The following is a 13,015-nucleotide window of genomic DNA, read 5'->3' on the forward strand; positions in this document are numbered from 1 at the left end:
GGCAGCAGTGTTAGCCACTGAGCTACTGTGCTGCCCGACTTTGAGAAAATGTGCTGTCAAAGCAGTCGGTAATCAGACTGTGATGGAATTTAGTGAGGAGAATTTAGCTATCACTGGAGTGCTTTTGATCTGATAACGTAGCAAACTGTGTTCAAGTTGAACAGTTTGATACAGTTGAAAGTCTAGTGGGTCAGGTCAGGCCTGTGGAAGGGAGTTTTCTTATCAATATGGTGGTTTACATTGCAGGATACTTCAATATGGCCAGGTAATGTAAGGCACAACCAATAATAAGCCTCTCTTGCTATGTGCATTTATCAGGAGTACTGACAATAAATCAATCATCACTGTTAAGATGGGCAACTAGCTCAATTACAGCCAACAATAACCACTTGGTTCATCAATGATGTTTGAATCGTTGACTTTAGTAATGTAAAACTGTTCTTCATGAACTCACATCTGGAGTGAATTAGGAATAAATAACTCAGAACAGTCTAAACGAGTTTAACCGATTGTTGTATTTTACTTGAAAGTTGAACTTATGAATATAGACATGTTACAATCATTTTTGCTGATACAAACCAGTTTCTATGCAAAGATGGTATAGCTACTTCTGTTAACTACACTCATTAGTTAGCAATACTGTGTTCACTAACAGCCTGACAACTATTCTGTTGTGGAAAGCATTCAAAATAAATGCATTACACCAAAAGCATGCCTTTTAACACCACAATTTTAAAGGTAAAATTAAATCAAGATGCTGTAGGACACTCCCCAAAAGCTTCTTACCTGTCTGGTCTGTGGTTGTGTAGTCATTGTCTGTGGATTTTGGGAGTATACAAGTGGAGGAGGAGCTGCATTCTGACCAGACTGGAAGGCAGCCTGCATAAAGGAAATAGAGATAGATGTAAAAATGCAAATAAATCCTTAATTTAATACAATATTAAAATGCTCAAGAAGTACTCAAATGGATCTTCATCAGCACAAGTAGGTAATGTTCACAGTTTGAACGGACAGCATTGTGACTTAGAACAAAGATAATGGCCCAAAGCTCAACACAAATACACTAATGCATTTATAGCAGTCTTCTTCTCAAAGTGGTCTGCTGAATGCCTACGATGTGGTAACACACTACACTCAGAAAAATTTCATCTATAGCACAGCCAACAGAATTAAAATTATCCATACATCACAGCCTGGCTGGACCTTTAATGTAATATTACCAGACATTAATAATAGTTAAAAATGTAAAAATATAGAAAATAAATAGTGCAGTAATATGTTATGTCTAAGTCGGAAGTCACACAACACCAGGTTATAGTTCAACAAATTTATTTGAAATCACAATCTTTTGGAGCACTTCTCCTTAGTCAGGTGCAGTCTTCATCCGATGAAGGAGCAGCACTCCAAAAGCTCACGATTTCAAATAAGCCTGTTGGACTATAACCTGGTGTGGTTTTGCCTTCCGACTTTGTCCACGCCAGTCCAACACATCATGGTATTTATTTTCTAGCCTATTTTCGTGACTTCCATTAATGCTGTAAAGTGCACAGTACAGCGCGGAGGGTCCAAAATCCACATCTCCAGGAGTGCTTCTCTTTGTTCTGGGAGACAGAAGTATCAAAAACAAACTCAAAGAATACTAGAGAAACTCAGCAGATCTCATAGCATCTGTGCACAGAGAAACACAGTTAACATTGTGAGTTCTGTATGACTGCTTCGGGGTGGAAGGGTCAATTCTTTCTCAGTATCTATAGATTGAGCAGTTTGATGTTGCTGATAGTCACAAATTATATTCCACGTACTAGCCTGCAGACTTACCTGCAAATCCTTGATTGTTTGTCAAGCAGAGTTAAATTCATTCATAAACTGCAACTTTCATCCAATTATACAAGCATATTGTATTTCTAATACAAGTAGAACAATAAATAAACAGCCAATGTTAATACAACAATGAAAACAATTGAAGCAAGAAGCTGGTTGAACAACTAATATTTTAAAAATTGGTGTCCTAACTTGTTTTCTACTTCAAAAGCTTCACATCGACAAACTATTCCGTTGATAGTAGTCCTGGAGAGAAAAATCCCTAGAGTTCACTAGTCACAAGATGGCCTCCAACCACCCTTTCATACAGTCCAAGAGGGATCCCTTCCTAAACTTACGGGACATGCCACTTTATATACAGAGAAAAAGGAAGTTGGAGGGACTTGAAGGAAGTAACTGCAAGTTTAACTAATCTCAGGGACATAGCCAGTGTATGGATGAAGGAGAGTGAAAAATAGCCCCATGGAGCTCATTCTTGGCAGGTACTACCTCTTCTACTAACAAGACAAGTAAAACAAGAACAACGACGGAACTCTCAGTGTGCACATCTAAACCCATCTAAGCAATAACATCTTAAAAGTAAGTAAATGATCTGTTGAAAATAAATTGGGTCAGAGTGCATGATGTTTACATGTCAGCAGAACCTTGCTGCAGGGACAATTTGTTACAAGTCCCAGCTGGAAACACTTGCTCCCATCAAAACAACTTCTTCAAATTCCCTTTTCATTCATCAGTTGGTCACATTCCTCCTTGTCATTCATCATCATTGTTAAAGTATGTTAAAAATGCACAGATAGCTAAATTACCCTATTCTTAACCCTGGAAAAAAATGGTTTTGAAGACTGGAGGAAAACATCCTGGACCGCAAGTCTCATAAATAGATGTAGCTAAAGTCAACTGAGTAAATTTGCATGACAAATAGGTCACTATGCCACACTGCCTTTACACCAATCATAATCAGCTATTTTTTCATTCTTTCGATAGATTTCATCTCCTAACTGAAGTCCACTACTTCTGATACCTTGTGAAGGAAGGCACTTCACGCACTACCAACATAAATGAGAAATGAAAAACGTGAATAGCTCCATTATGATCGGTCAAATCATACCATTTCGTAAACTGAGCCGCTAAGTAAAAATGCACAAAATACTGAAAAATAATCAATAGGCATTTAGAGAGGTGTGGCATCATGGGGGCGGCACTCACCGTCATGCAAAATTCTTAGATTAAAAGGCTTCCAGGCTGGGAAATAAAAATACCAGAACTGAACACTCAAAAGGAGGATAATTTTAGATAATTAAATGTCTACCTAAAGGACAGTGCAATACATACTTGATAATATTTTTTCAACTATTTTACAAGTTCTGTTCTGTACATTAAAGTAGAAGTTGCCTACTATAGCAAATAATGGCGTCAACTGAGATCTTGGTCTGGAGTCCCGGAGAGAATGGTCCCTCCGGAAAGCAGATAAGGGTGGGGAGGGGAAAATGTCTTTGGTGGTGGGGTCTCTCTGGGACTCCCTTGTCCGCTCCACACTGCCCACCAGCCTCACCACACCCAGCACCTTTCCCTGCAACTACAGGAAGTGCTACACCTGCCCCTATACCTCCCCCCTCACCCCCATCCCAGGCTCCAAGAAGACTTTCCACATCAAGCAGATGTTCACTTGCACATCTGCTAATGCAGTATACTGCATCCACTGTTCCCACTGTGGCCTCCTGTACATCAGGGAAACCAAGCGGAGGCTTGGGGACCGCTCTGCAGAACACCTCCACTCGGTTCACAATAAACAACTATGTCTCCCAATCGCGAACGATTTCAACTCCCCCTCCCATTCCTCAGATGACATGTCCATCCTGGGCCTCCTGTAGTACCACAACAATGCCACCCGAAGGTTGCAGGAACAGCACCTCATAGGCCGCTTGGGAACCCTACAGCCTAATGGTATCAATGTGGACTTCACAAGCTTCAAAATCTCCCCTCCCCCAACCGCATTCCAAAACAGCTCAGCTTGTCCCCCCTTCCCTAACCTGTCCTTCCTCTAACCTGTCCTTCCTCCCACCTATCCCCTCCTCCCACCTCAAGCCACACTCCCATCTCCTACCCCCTAACCTCATCCTGCCCCCTTGACCTGTCCGTCCTCCCTGGACTGTCCTCCGTAACTCCCCACATCCACTCACCTTTACTGGCTCTACCCCCGCCTCTTTGACCTGTCTGTCTCCTCTCCACCTATCTTCTCCTCTACCCATCTTCTATCCACCTCCCCCTCTCTCCCTATTTATTTCAGAACCCCCTTCCCCTCTCACATTTCTGAAGGGTCTAGGCCCAAAACGTCAGCCTTCCTGCTCCTCTGATGCTGCTTGGCCTGCTGTGTTCATCCAGTTCTACACTTTATTATCTCAGATTCTCCAACATTTGCAGTTCCTACTATCTGAGACCTTGGTCTGTTTAGTACAGCACCCATTTGAAAATGTGAAATCTCGCTGTTAAGCTACTAACTCGAAGTCCAAATTTATTATTAGGAGCTATTCATTTCTGTGGAGATCATAACAACCTGAGAAGTAGAGTGCTTTATATTAGTTCCACTGTAACACAAATTGTTTCACTAATATTAATCTATTTGCTGCAAATCTTACATACTGAAAGATTTGCCAAATAGAATAAGGCCCCGTAAAGATCAGCAAGACCACCCACGTGTGGAACTGTAGGAGATGGGGGAAAGATACTAAACAAATATTTTGCGTCAGTGTTTAATGAGAAGAACATGCATATATAAAAAGTGACATCTTGAAAAATGCCCATATTACAGAGGTGGTAGTGCTGGAATCTTGAAAGGCATAAAGATGGATAAATCACCAGGACCTAATCAAGTGTACCCTAGAGTTCTGTGGGAAGCTAGTGAAGTGATTGCTGGGCCCCTTGCTGTGATAATTGTATCATCAGTTACCACAGGTGAGGTGCCGGAAGACTGGAGGTTAACTAATGTGGCGTCACTATTTAAGAAAGCTAGCTGCGACTTAAGAAAGCCACAGACTGGTGAGCCTGACATTGGTGCTGGGCAAGTTGTTGGAGAATTCTGAGGGACAGAATTTACATGTACTTAGAAAGGCATGGGCTGATTAGAGATAGTCAACATGGCTTTGTATGTGGGAAACTGTGTCTCACTAACTTGATTGAGTTTTTTAAAGTAGTAACAAAGTGGATTGATTGATGAGGGCAGGGCAGTGGACACGATTTAAATGGACTTTAGTAAGGCATTCAACAATGTTCCCGATGGTAGACTGGCTAGAAATATTGGATGACATGGAATACAGAGACAACTAGCTATGTGGATACAGAATCGGCTTGAAGGTAGAAGACAGAGAAAGGAGATGGAGGGGTACTTTTCAGACTGGAGACCTGTGACCAGTGATGTGCCACAAGGATTGATGCTGGGTCCACTGCTTTTTGTCCTTTAAATAAATAATTTGGATGTGAACATAGAGGTACGGTTAGTGAGTTTGCAGATGACACCGAAATTGATGGTGTAGTGGACAGCAAAGAAGGTACCTCAGAGTACAACAGGATCTTGATCAAATGAGCCAAGGGGCCAAGCAGCAGCAGATGGAGTTTAATTTAGATAAATGTGAAGTGCTGAATTTTGGAAAAGCAAATCAGGGCATAAGCTCCTAAAGAGTGTTGTTGAAGAATAAGACCTTGGAATGCAGGTTTGTAGTTCCTTGAAAGTGGAGTCACAGGCAGACAGGATGGTGACGAACATGTTTGGTATGCTTGCCTTTATTGGTCAGTGCATTAAGTATAGGAGTTGGCAATCATGGTTGCAGTTGTACAGGACATTGATTAGATCACTAATAGAATATAGCGTGCAATCCTGGTTTCCCTGCTGTAGGAAGGATGTTGTGAAACATGAAAGGGTTCAAGGAAGATTCATAATGATATTGCCAGGGTTGGAGGGTTTGAGCTACAGGGAGAGGTTGAATAGACTTGGGGCTATTTTCCCTGGAGTGGATGCTGAGGGGTGACCTTGTAGAGGTTTATAAGATCATGAGGGGCATGGATAGGGTAAATAGTAATAGTCTTTGCTTCAGGGTAGACAAGATCAAACTAGACAGCTTAAATTTAAGGTGAGAGGGGAAAGATTTGAAAGGAATCTAAGGGGGCAACCTTTTCATGCAAGTACTGCATGTATGGAATGAGCTGTCAGAGGCTGGTTGAATTACAACATTTAAAAGGCATTGGGATGGGTATGTGAACAGGAAGGTTTGGCGGGATATGTGCCAAATGCTGGCAAATGGGACTAGATTTATATAGGATATCTGGTTGGCATGGACAAGTTGGACTGAAGTGTTTGTTTCCATTGTGGTTGGTTGGCTCGCCGAACTGGTTCATTGTTTTGTAGACGTTTCATTACCCTGCTGGGTAACATTGTCAGTACAGCCTCCGATGATATGCTGTTGTGTTTTCCCACCCGGTATTTAAACTCTGGTGTCCATTGAGCTGGATTATCTCACTTCTAGTCTTCCTTGACAATGGAGTGTATATGGAATCTAGCTGTGTGTGTTTATTGATGGCTTTCTTAGCAGAGTACCAGGCTTCTAGGAATTCCCCTGCTTGTCTCTGCTCTGCCTGTCCCAGGATTGTGGTGTTGTCCTAGTTGAATTTGGTGGTTCTCCTTATCCATGTGGATGGAGATGGGCGAGTATCGGTTGTGTCTTTTTGTTGCCAGTTGATGTTAGTGTACCCTTGTGGATAACTTCCTTCCCGTTTCTTCAATGTAGTGTTTGTCGTGTCTTTGCAGGGAACCTCGTATATGACGATGGTCCTGCTCATCGTGGGTAGTGGGTCTTTGGTTCAGGTGAGCAGTTGGTGTAGAGTTGATGTGGGTTTGTGTGCTACTCTGATGCCCCATGGTCGTAGTAGTATTGTGGTCAGTTCAGATGTGTTCCTGATGCAAGGTAGCATTGCGAGTGTGTCGGGGCATGTAGTATCCTTCTGTTGCCATGCATGTGATAAGCATCTTCTAAGCCAGTTTTTTGGGTAGCCATTGTCTTTGAATACTTGGAAGAGATATTTCTCTTCTTTTTGGCATAGCTCTGTGTTACTGCAGTGTTGTTGTTGCCTGTTTAAATAACATTCTCATGCAACTTTGAGAGTTAGTGTGGCTACTGTTGGAATTCAGTACCTGGTCAGTGTGTGGCTTTCCTGTGTACATTTGTTAGGAATTCCCCATTTGTCGTATGTTCTACCATGATGCCCAGGGATGGGAGCTGTTTGTTTTTCTCCTCTTCTCTGGTGAATCTGATCCTGGTGAGGGTGTTGCTTATTAGTTTGTGCGTCCCCTCTAGTTTGGTCTGTTTAGTAATGACAAAGCTGTTGTCCATTTAGCGTATCCATAGTTTTGGTTGGATGAGCAGAAGGGCCATACATACTTTCAGGTCTCTGCGTCACCACTTCAGCTATTAGTCCAGAGACAGGTGGTCCCATGGGTGTCCCGTTGATTTGTTCACATCTTTGACCGTTAAACGTGAAGTGGATGGGGAGGCATAGGTCCAGTAGCTTCAGCATGTTGTCTATGGAGATGGTGTCATTAGGGTCTTGTTCTTGTTTTAGTAGTGTTGTCAGTGTCTCTTTTGCTAGTGGTATGTCTATCGGTATGAATAGGACAGTAACGTCAAATGATACAATGGTCTCATCATCATCATCTATTGACCCACTACCCAAAATGGACAGGACCAATGTCATATTCACGCTTCCCTGCAAAGACTGCGACAAACACTGCATTGGACAAACAGGAAGGAAATTAATCACAAGGGTGCATGAATATCAACTAGCAACAAAAAGACACAATCAATACTCATTCATCTCCATCCACATGAATAAGGATAACCACCAATTCGACTGGGACAACACCGGAATCCTGAGACAGGCCAAGCAGAGACAAGCACAGGAATTCCGAGAAGCCTGGTACTCAACTAAGAAAGCCATCAATAAGCATATAGAGCTAGACCCCGTATATACTTAATTGTGAAGGAAAACCAGAAGTCAGGTAAATTCAGCTCAACGGGCACCAGAGTTTAAAAACTAGGTGGGAAAACACGACAGCACCTCACTGACTATGTTATGCAGCTGGGTGATGAAATGTCTGTGCAATAACGAACCAGCTTGGCGAGCCAAACAACCACAACATCCACAACCCGAGCTACAAATCTACTCTAAAATGTTTGTTTCCATGTTATACATCTCTAAGACGCTATCTACTCCTTTTATTTATTCATTGACAGGATGAGCGTGTCACTGGCTGGGCCAGCATTTATTGCCTTTCCCTTATTGCCCTGGATTTGGTTGTGAAAAGCTGCCTTCTTGAACTGCTGAAATCCATCAGGTGTAGGTAGATTCATAATGCCATGAGGGAAGGTGTTCCAGGATTTTGACGTAGCGATACTGATGGAACGGAGAAACATTTCCAAGTTAGGATGGTGAGTTATTGACAGGGGAACTTGCAGGGGGCAATATTGCCACAAATATGCTACCCTTGCCTATCTAGGTAGTGGTATGAGAATTTGGAAGGTGCTGTTAACAGCCTTTGTGAATGTCTTCAATGAATCTAGTTCATGGTATTTAATAAGACATAGAAGCAGAAGTAGGCCATTCAGCCCATCACATCTGCTCTGTCATATGAGATCATGGGTAATCTGAAAATCCTCAACTCCACTTTCCTGTCAATTCCCCCAACCTTTAATTCCCTTACTGATCAAAAATCTGTCTTATCTCAGCCTTGAATGATCCAGCCTCTACATCCCTCTGGATAAACAAGAAGATAGGATGAGAGGAGACATACAGCTCAAACAGGCGGGGTTAGAGCCAGTGAAGGTGAATATAGGTGGGGAGTTAGGGAGAGGATAGGTCGGTCCAGGGAGGACAGACAGGTTAAGGAGGCGGGATGAGGTTAGAGAGTAGGAGAGGGGGGTGGGGCTTGAGGTTGGAGGAATGGTTAGGAAGGCGGGCACTAGCTGGGCTGGTATTGGGATGTGGTCTGGGGAGGGGAGATTTTGAAGCTTAAGTCCATTGACACCCTTGGGCTGCAGGGTTCCCAAGCAAAATACAAGATGCTGTTCTTGCATCTTTCAGGGGGGGTGTCATTATGGCAATGTAGGAGGCCCAGGTTGGACACATCGGAGGAGGAAAGGAGGGGGAGGGTGGGGTAGCTGAAATGGTTCGCGACTGGGAGGTGTAGTTGTTTATTGCAATCTGAGCGGAGGTATTCTGCAAAGCGGTCCCCAAGCCTTCACCTGGTTTCCCCAATGTAGACGAGGCCATAACGGGAACAGCAGATACAGTATATCACATTAACAGATGTGCTGGTGAATGTCTGTTTGATGTGAAAGGTCTTTCTAGGGCCTGGGATGGGGGCGGGAGATGCAGGGGCAGGTGTAGCACTTGCTTTGATTGCAGGGAAAAGTGCCAGGGGTGGTGGGGTTGGAGGGGAGTGTGGAGTGTGGAGTGTGGAGTGGACATGGGAGTCACGCACAGAGTTGTCCGTCCGGAATGCACATAAGGGTGGGAAGGGAAAAATGTCTTTGGTAGTGGGGTCAGTTTGCAGATGGCGAAAATGTCAGAGGATGACGCATTGGATTAGGAAGTTGGTTGGATGGTACGTGAAGACAAGGGGGATAAGCGGATGAGAGTGTGTGTCAGTGGAGGGGGACTGTGCAGTGGCATCAGCACCAATGTTGATGGCATCGAACGTACTGGAAGTGGTGTACCAGTCCCCTCCACTGACACCATCTTCTGCTTATCCAAACTCGTCCTCACCCTTAACAACTGCTTCAATTCCTCCCACTTCCTACAGACAAATGGGGTGACCATGGGTACCCGCATGGGCCCAAGCTATGCTTGCCTCTTTATAGGGTACGTGGAACAATCCCTCTTCCAAAGCTACACTAGCCCTATACCCAATCTCTTCCTCCATTACGTTGATGACTGTTTTGGCGCTGCCTCGTGTTCCCAAGAGGACCTCGAGCAGTTCATCCACTTCACTAACACCTTACACCCCAACCTTAATTTTACCTGGACCATGTCTGACAACTTGCACTCCTTCCTTGAGCTCTCTGACTCTATCTCTGGCATCCACCTGGAAACCAATATCTATTTTAAGCCTACCAACTCCCACAACTACCTAAAATACTCCTCCTCTCACCCACCTTCCTGGAAAAAGACCATCCCCATTCCCAATTCCTTTGTCTCCGCCGCATCTGCCCCCGAGATGAGGCATTCCATTCCCGAATGTCACAGATGTCCTTTTTTTTCCAAAAACCACAACTTGCCCTCCACAGTGGTTGAAAATGCCCTCGACCATGCCTCCCACATTTCCTGCAACTCATCCCTCACAACCCCTATCTGCAAAAATAACCAAAAGAGAATTCCCTCTCGTCGTCACGAGGGACCAAGCGGAGGCTTGGGAACCGCTTTGCGGCACACCTACGCTCAGTTCGCAACAAACAACTACAGTTCCTAGTTGTGAACCATTTCAACTCCCACCCCCAACTCCTCCTCTGACAAGTCCATCCTGGGCCTCCTGCATTGCCACGATGACCCCCCCCCCCCCCCCACCCCCCAACAAAAGATGCAGGAACAGCATCTCCTATTTCGCTTGCTGCAGCCCAAGGGTATCAATGCGGACTTCACAAGGTTCAAAATCTCCCCTCCCCTGACCACATCCCAATACCAGCCCAGTTAGTCCCTGCCTCCCTAACCATTCCTCCCACCTCAAGCCCCACGCCATTTCCTACCCATTAACCTCATCCCGCCTCCTTGACCTGTCCGTCCGCCCTGGACCAACCTATCCCCTCCCTATCTCCCCACCCACATTCACTTTCACTGGCTCTTTTGACCTATCTGTCTCCTTTCACCCGATCTTTCCTTGATCCATCTTCTGTCTGCCTCCCCCGTGTCCCTAATTATTTCAGAATTCCCATTCCCTTTCTCTATTTCTGAAGAAGGGTCTCGGCCCAATATGTCAGACTTTCCTGCTCCTCTGATGCTGCTTGGCCTGCTGTGTTCATCCAGCTGCACACCGTGTTACCTTGAATTTAAATCTGATGGTTTTGACAACCACAGACGAATGCTTTTGTAGGAAAACTGATGTGTATTCCAAAGTATATAAGCAGACGGTTTTTGAGAATCTGTGTTTGAGCAAACTACCATCTGCGAAATAAGCATCTAGCTCTCTCAAGGAATCACTAAGCTCTCTAAGAAAGCATCATCTAACCATAAAATGTACCATGGCACTTCTAGCTAAGAGTCCTCACAAAAGACTTAATACAGAAAACATCCCTGACAGCCAGATCAGTGGAAGTACAGCAGAGAAATGCATACTAACTTTGAAAATCTAAGTTTTAATTTATTTCATTACATTGGTTTATATAAGTGGGACTTGTGTATGGAATAGCATACTAGTAGAATTTAGTTGAGTTAGAGAATAGTAGCTAAAGGAGGAATGGTTTGGTTTGTTGGTAATCCTAATTTGTTCACCATTAGTATTAAGTAAAGTGTTACTTGTTACATATAAAGTATCAGGGATTTTCTTTCATTCATTTAAACTGTTACAGAGAAGGGAGGCGAGCCTCTCTGTGTTCAGGGTTTAATTATTAGAAGGGAACCGTTACTTCCACCGTAACAGATTGGGGGCTTGTGTTTCGATTTTAATGATCAGAGGAGTTCAACCTCTGCTTCCTAACAATGTTTCTATGTATCTGTTACCCTTGTCCTTCCAGATGGAAGTAGCTTTGTGTTGTGTTTGGAAGGTGCCATCTCTTGAGGTCTGGTGAGTTTCTGTAGTGTATCTTATAAATATTACACACTGCTGGAACTGAGCATTGATGGTGGAGGAAGAATGAATGCTCGTATATGTGGCATCAATCAAACAGACTGCTTCATCATGCATAGTGTCAAGTTAGAGTGCTGTTAAGAGCTGCACCTATCCAGGGAAATGTTGAATATTCCTCCACACTGTTGACTTGTGCCTTGTAGAAGGTGGACCGGCTTTGGGCAGTCAGGTGGTGAGTTATTCACCGCGTCATTCCGAGCCTCTGACACGCTCTCGTAACCACTGTTTTTGTGGCAAGATCAGGTGAGTTCATGGTCAATGGTAAGCCCAAGGATGTCAACAGCAGAAGATTTAGTGATGGTAGCAGCACTAATGTCATCCGCCGGTGGTCAGATTGTCTCTGATTGTAGATGGTTATTGCATGGCATTTATGTGGTACAAGTGTTACTTGCTCCTTGTCAGCCCAACCCTGAACATTGGTGCTTTTGAACATGTTCTGCTTCAGTGTCTGAGGAGTTGTGAATGGTGCTGAACATTAAGCAATCAGAGACGATCTTCACTTCTGCCCGTACGACAGAGGAAAGGTCATTGATGAATCAGTTGAAGATGGCTGAGTCTGGAACATTATGCTGAGGAACTCCTGATATACATCTTGAAGCTGAGATGACTCACCTCCAACTAGCACAAACATTTTCCCATGTGTCAGGTATGATTACAACCTCAGAGTTTGCCCCTGCACACCCACTGATCCCAGCTTCGCTAGGGTTCCTTGATGCCACACTCAGTTGAATGTGGCCTTGGTGTCAAGGGCTCTCACTATCACCTCTCACCAGAATTCAGCCCTTTAATGTCCATGTTTGAATCATGGCTGTAATGATGTCAGGAGCTGAACGGCCCTGGCAGAACCCAACTGGGCATTACTGAACAGGTTATTGCTGAGCAGGTGCTGCTCAATAGCATGGTTGATGACACATTCCATCACTTTACTGATGATCAAGAGTAGACTGATGGAGCAGTAATTGGCTGAGTTGGACTTGTCCTGCTTTTTCTGTAAAAGACATACTGGGCAATTTTCCATGTTGTCAGGTAGATGCCATACTGTGCTGGTGGAACTTTGCTAGGGAAATAGCAAATCCTGGACCACAAGTCTTGAGTACTACTGCCAGACATTGTCCAAGCCCATAGCCTTTGCAGTATCCTGTGCCTCCAACTGTTTCTTGATATCACATGCAGAGAATCAAATTGGCCAAAAAACTGGCATCTGTGATGCTGGAAGAGGCCAAGAAAATCTTATTTCAGTCTTATCTTTTGCATTGATAAGTTGCGCTCTTCCGCAGGAAAAGAGTGAGGATAGCTGTGTCCAACGTC

General features: G+C 44.1%; 1 protein-coding gene across 19 annotated transcripts in view; it reads right to left on the reverse strand.

Annotated features, from left to right (window-relative positions):
- Positions 1–13,015, reverse strand: part of LOC125466588 (eukaryotic translation initiation factor 4 gamma 3-like) — a 327,506-nt gene that overhangs the window by 167,301 nt on the left and 147,190 nt on the right. For all 19 annotated transcript variants that reach the window (XM_048561256.2, XM_059655645.1, XM_048561270.2 and 16 more), the window contains one exon: positions 787–879. In XM_048561256.2, the coding sequence (XP_048417213.1) occupies positions 787–879 (93 nt within the window). The remainder of the gene's footprint in view (positions 1–786; positions 880–13,015) is intronic.

This window comes from Stegostoma tigrinum, chromosome 28, assembly GCF_030684315.1.
Source record: "Stegostoma tigrinum isolate sSteTig4 chromosome 28, sSteTig4.hap1, whole genome shotgun sequence".
Taxonomy (NCBI): domain Eukaryota; kingdom Metazoa; phylum Chordata; class Chondrichthyes; order Orectolobiformes; family Stegostomatidae; genus Stegostoma; species Stegostoma tigrinum.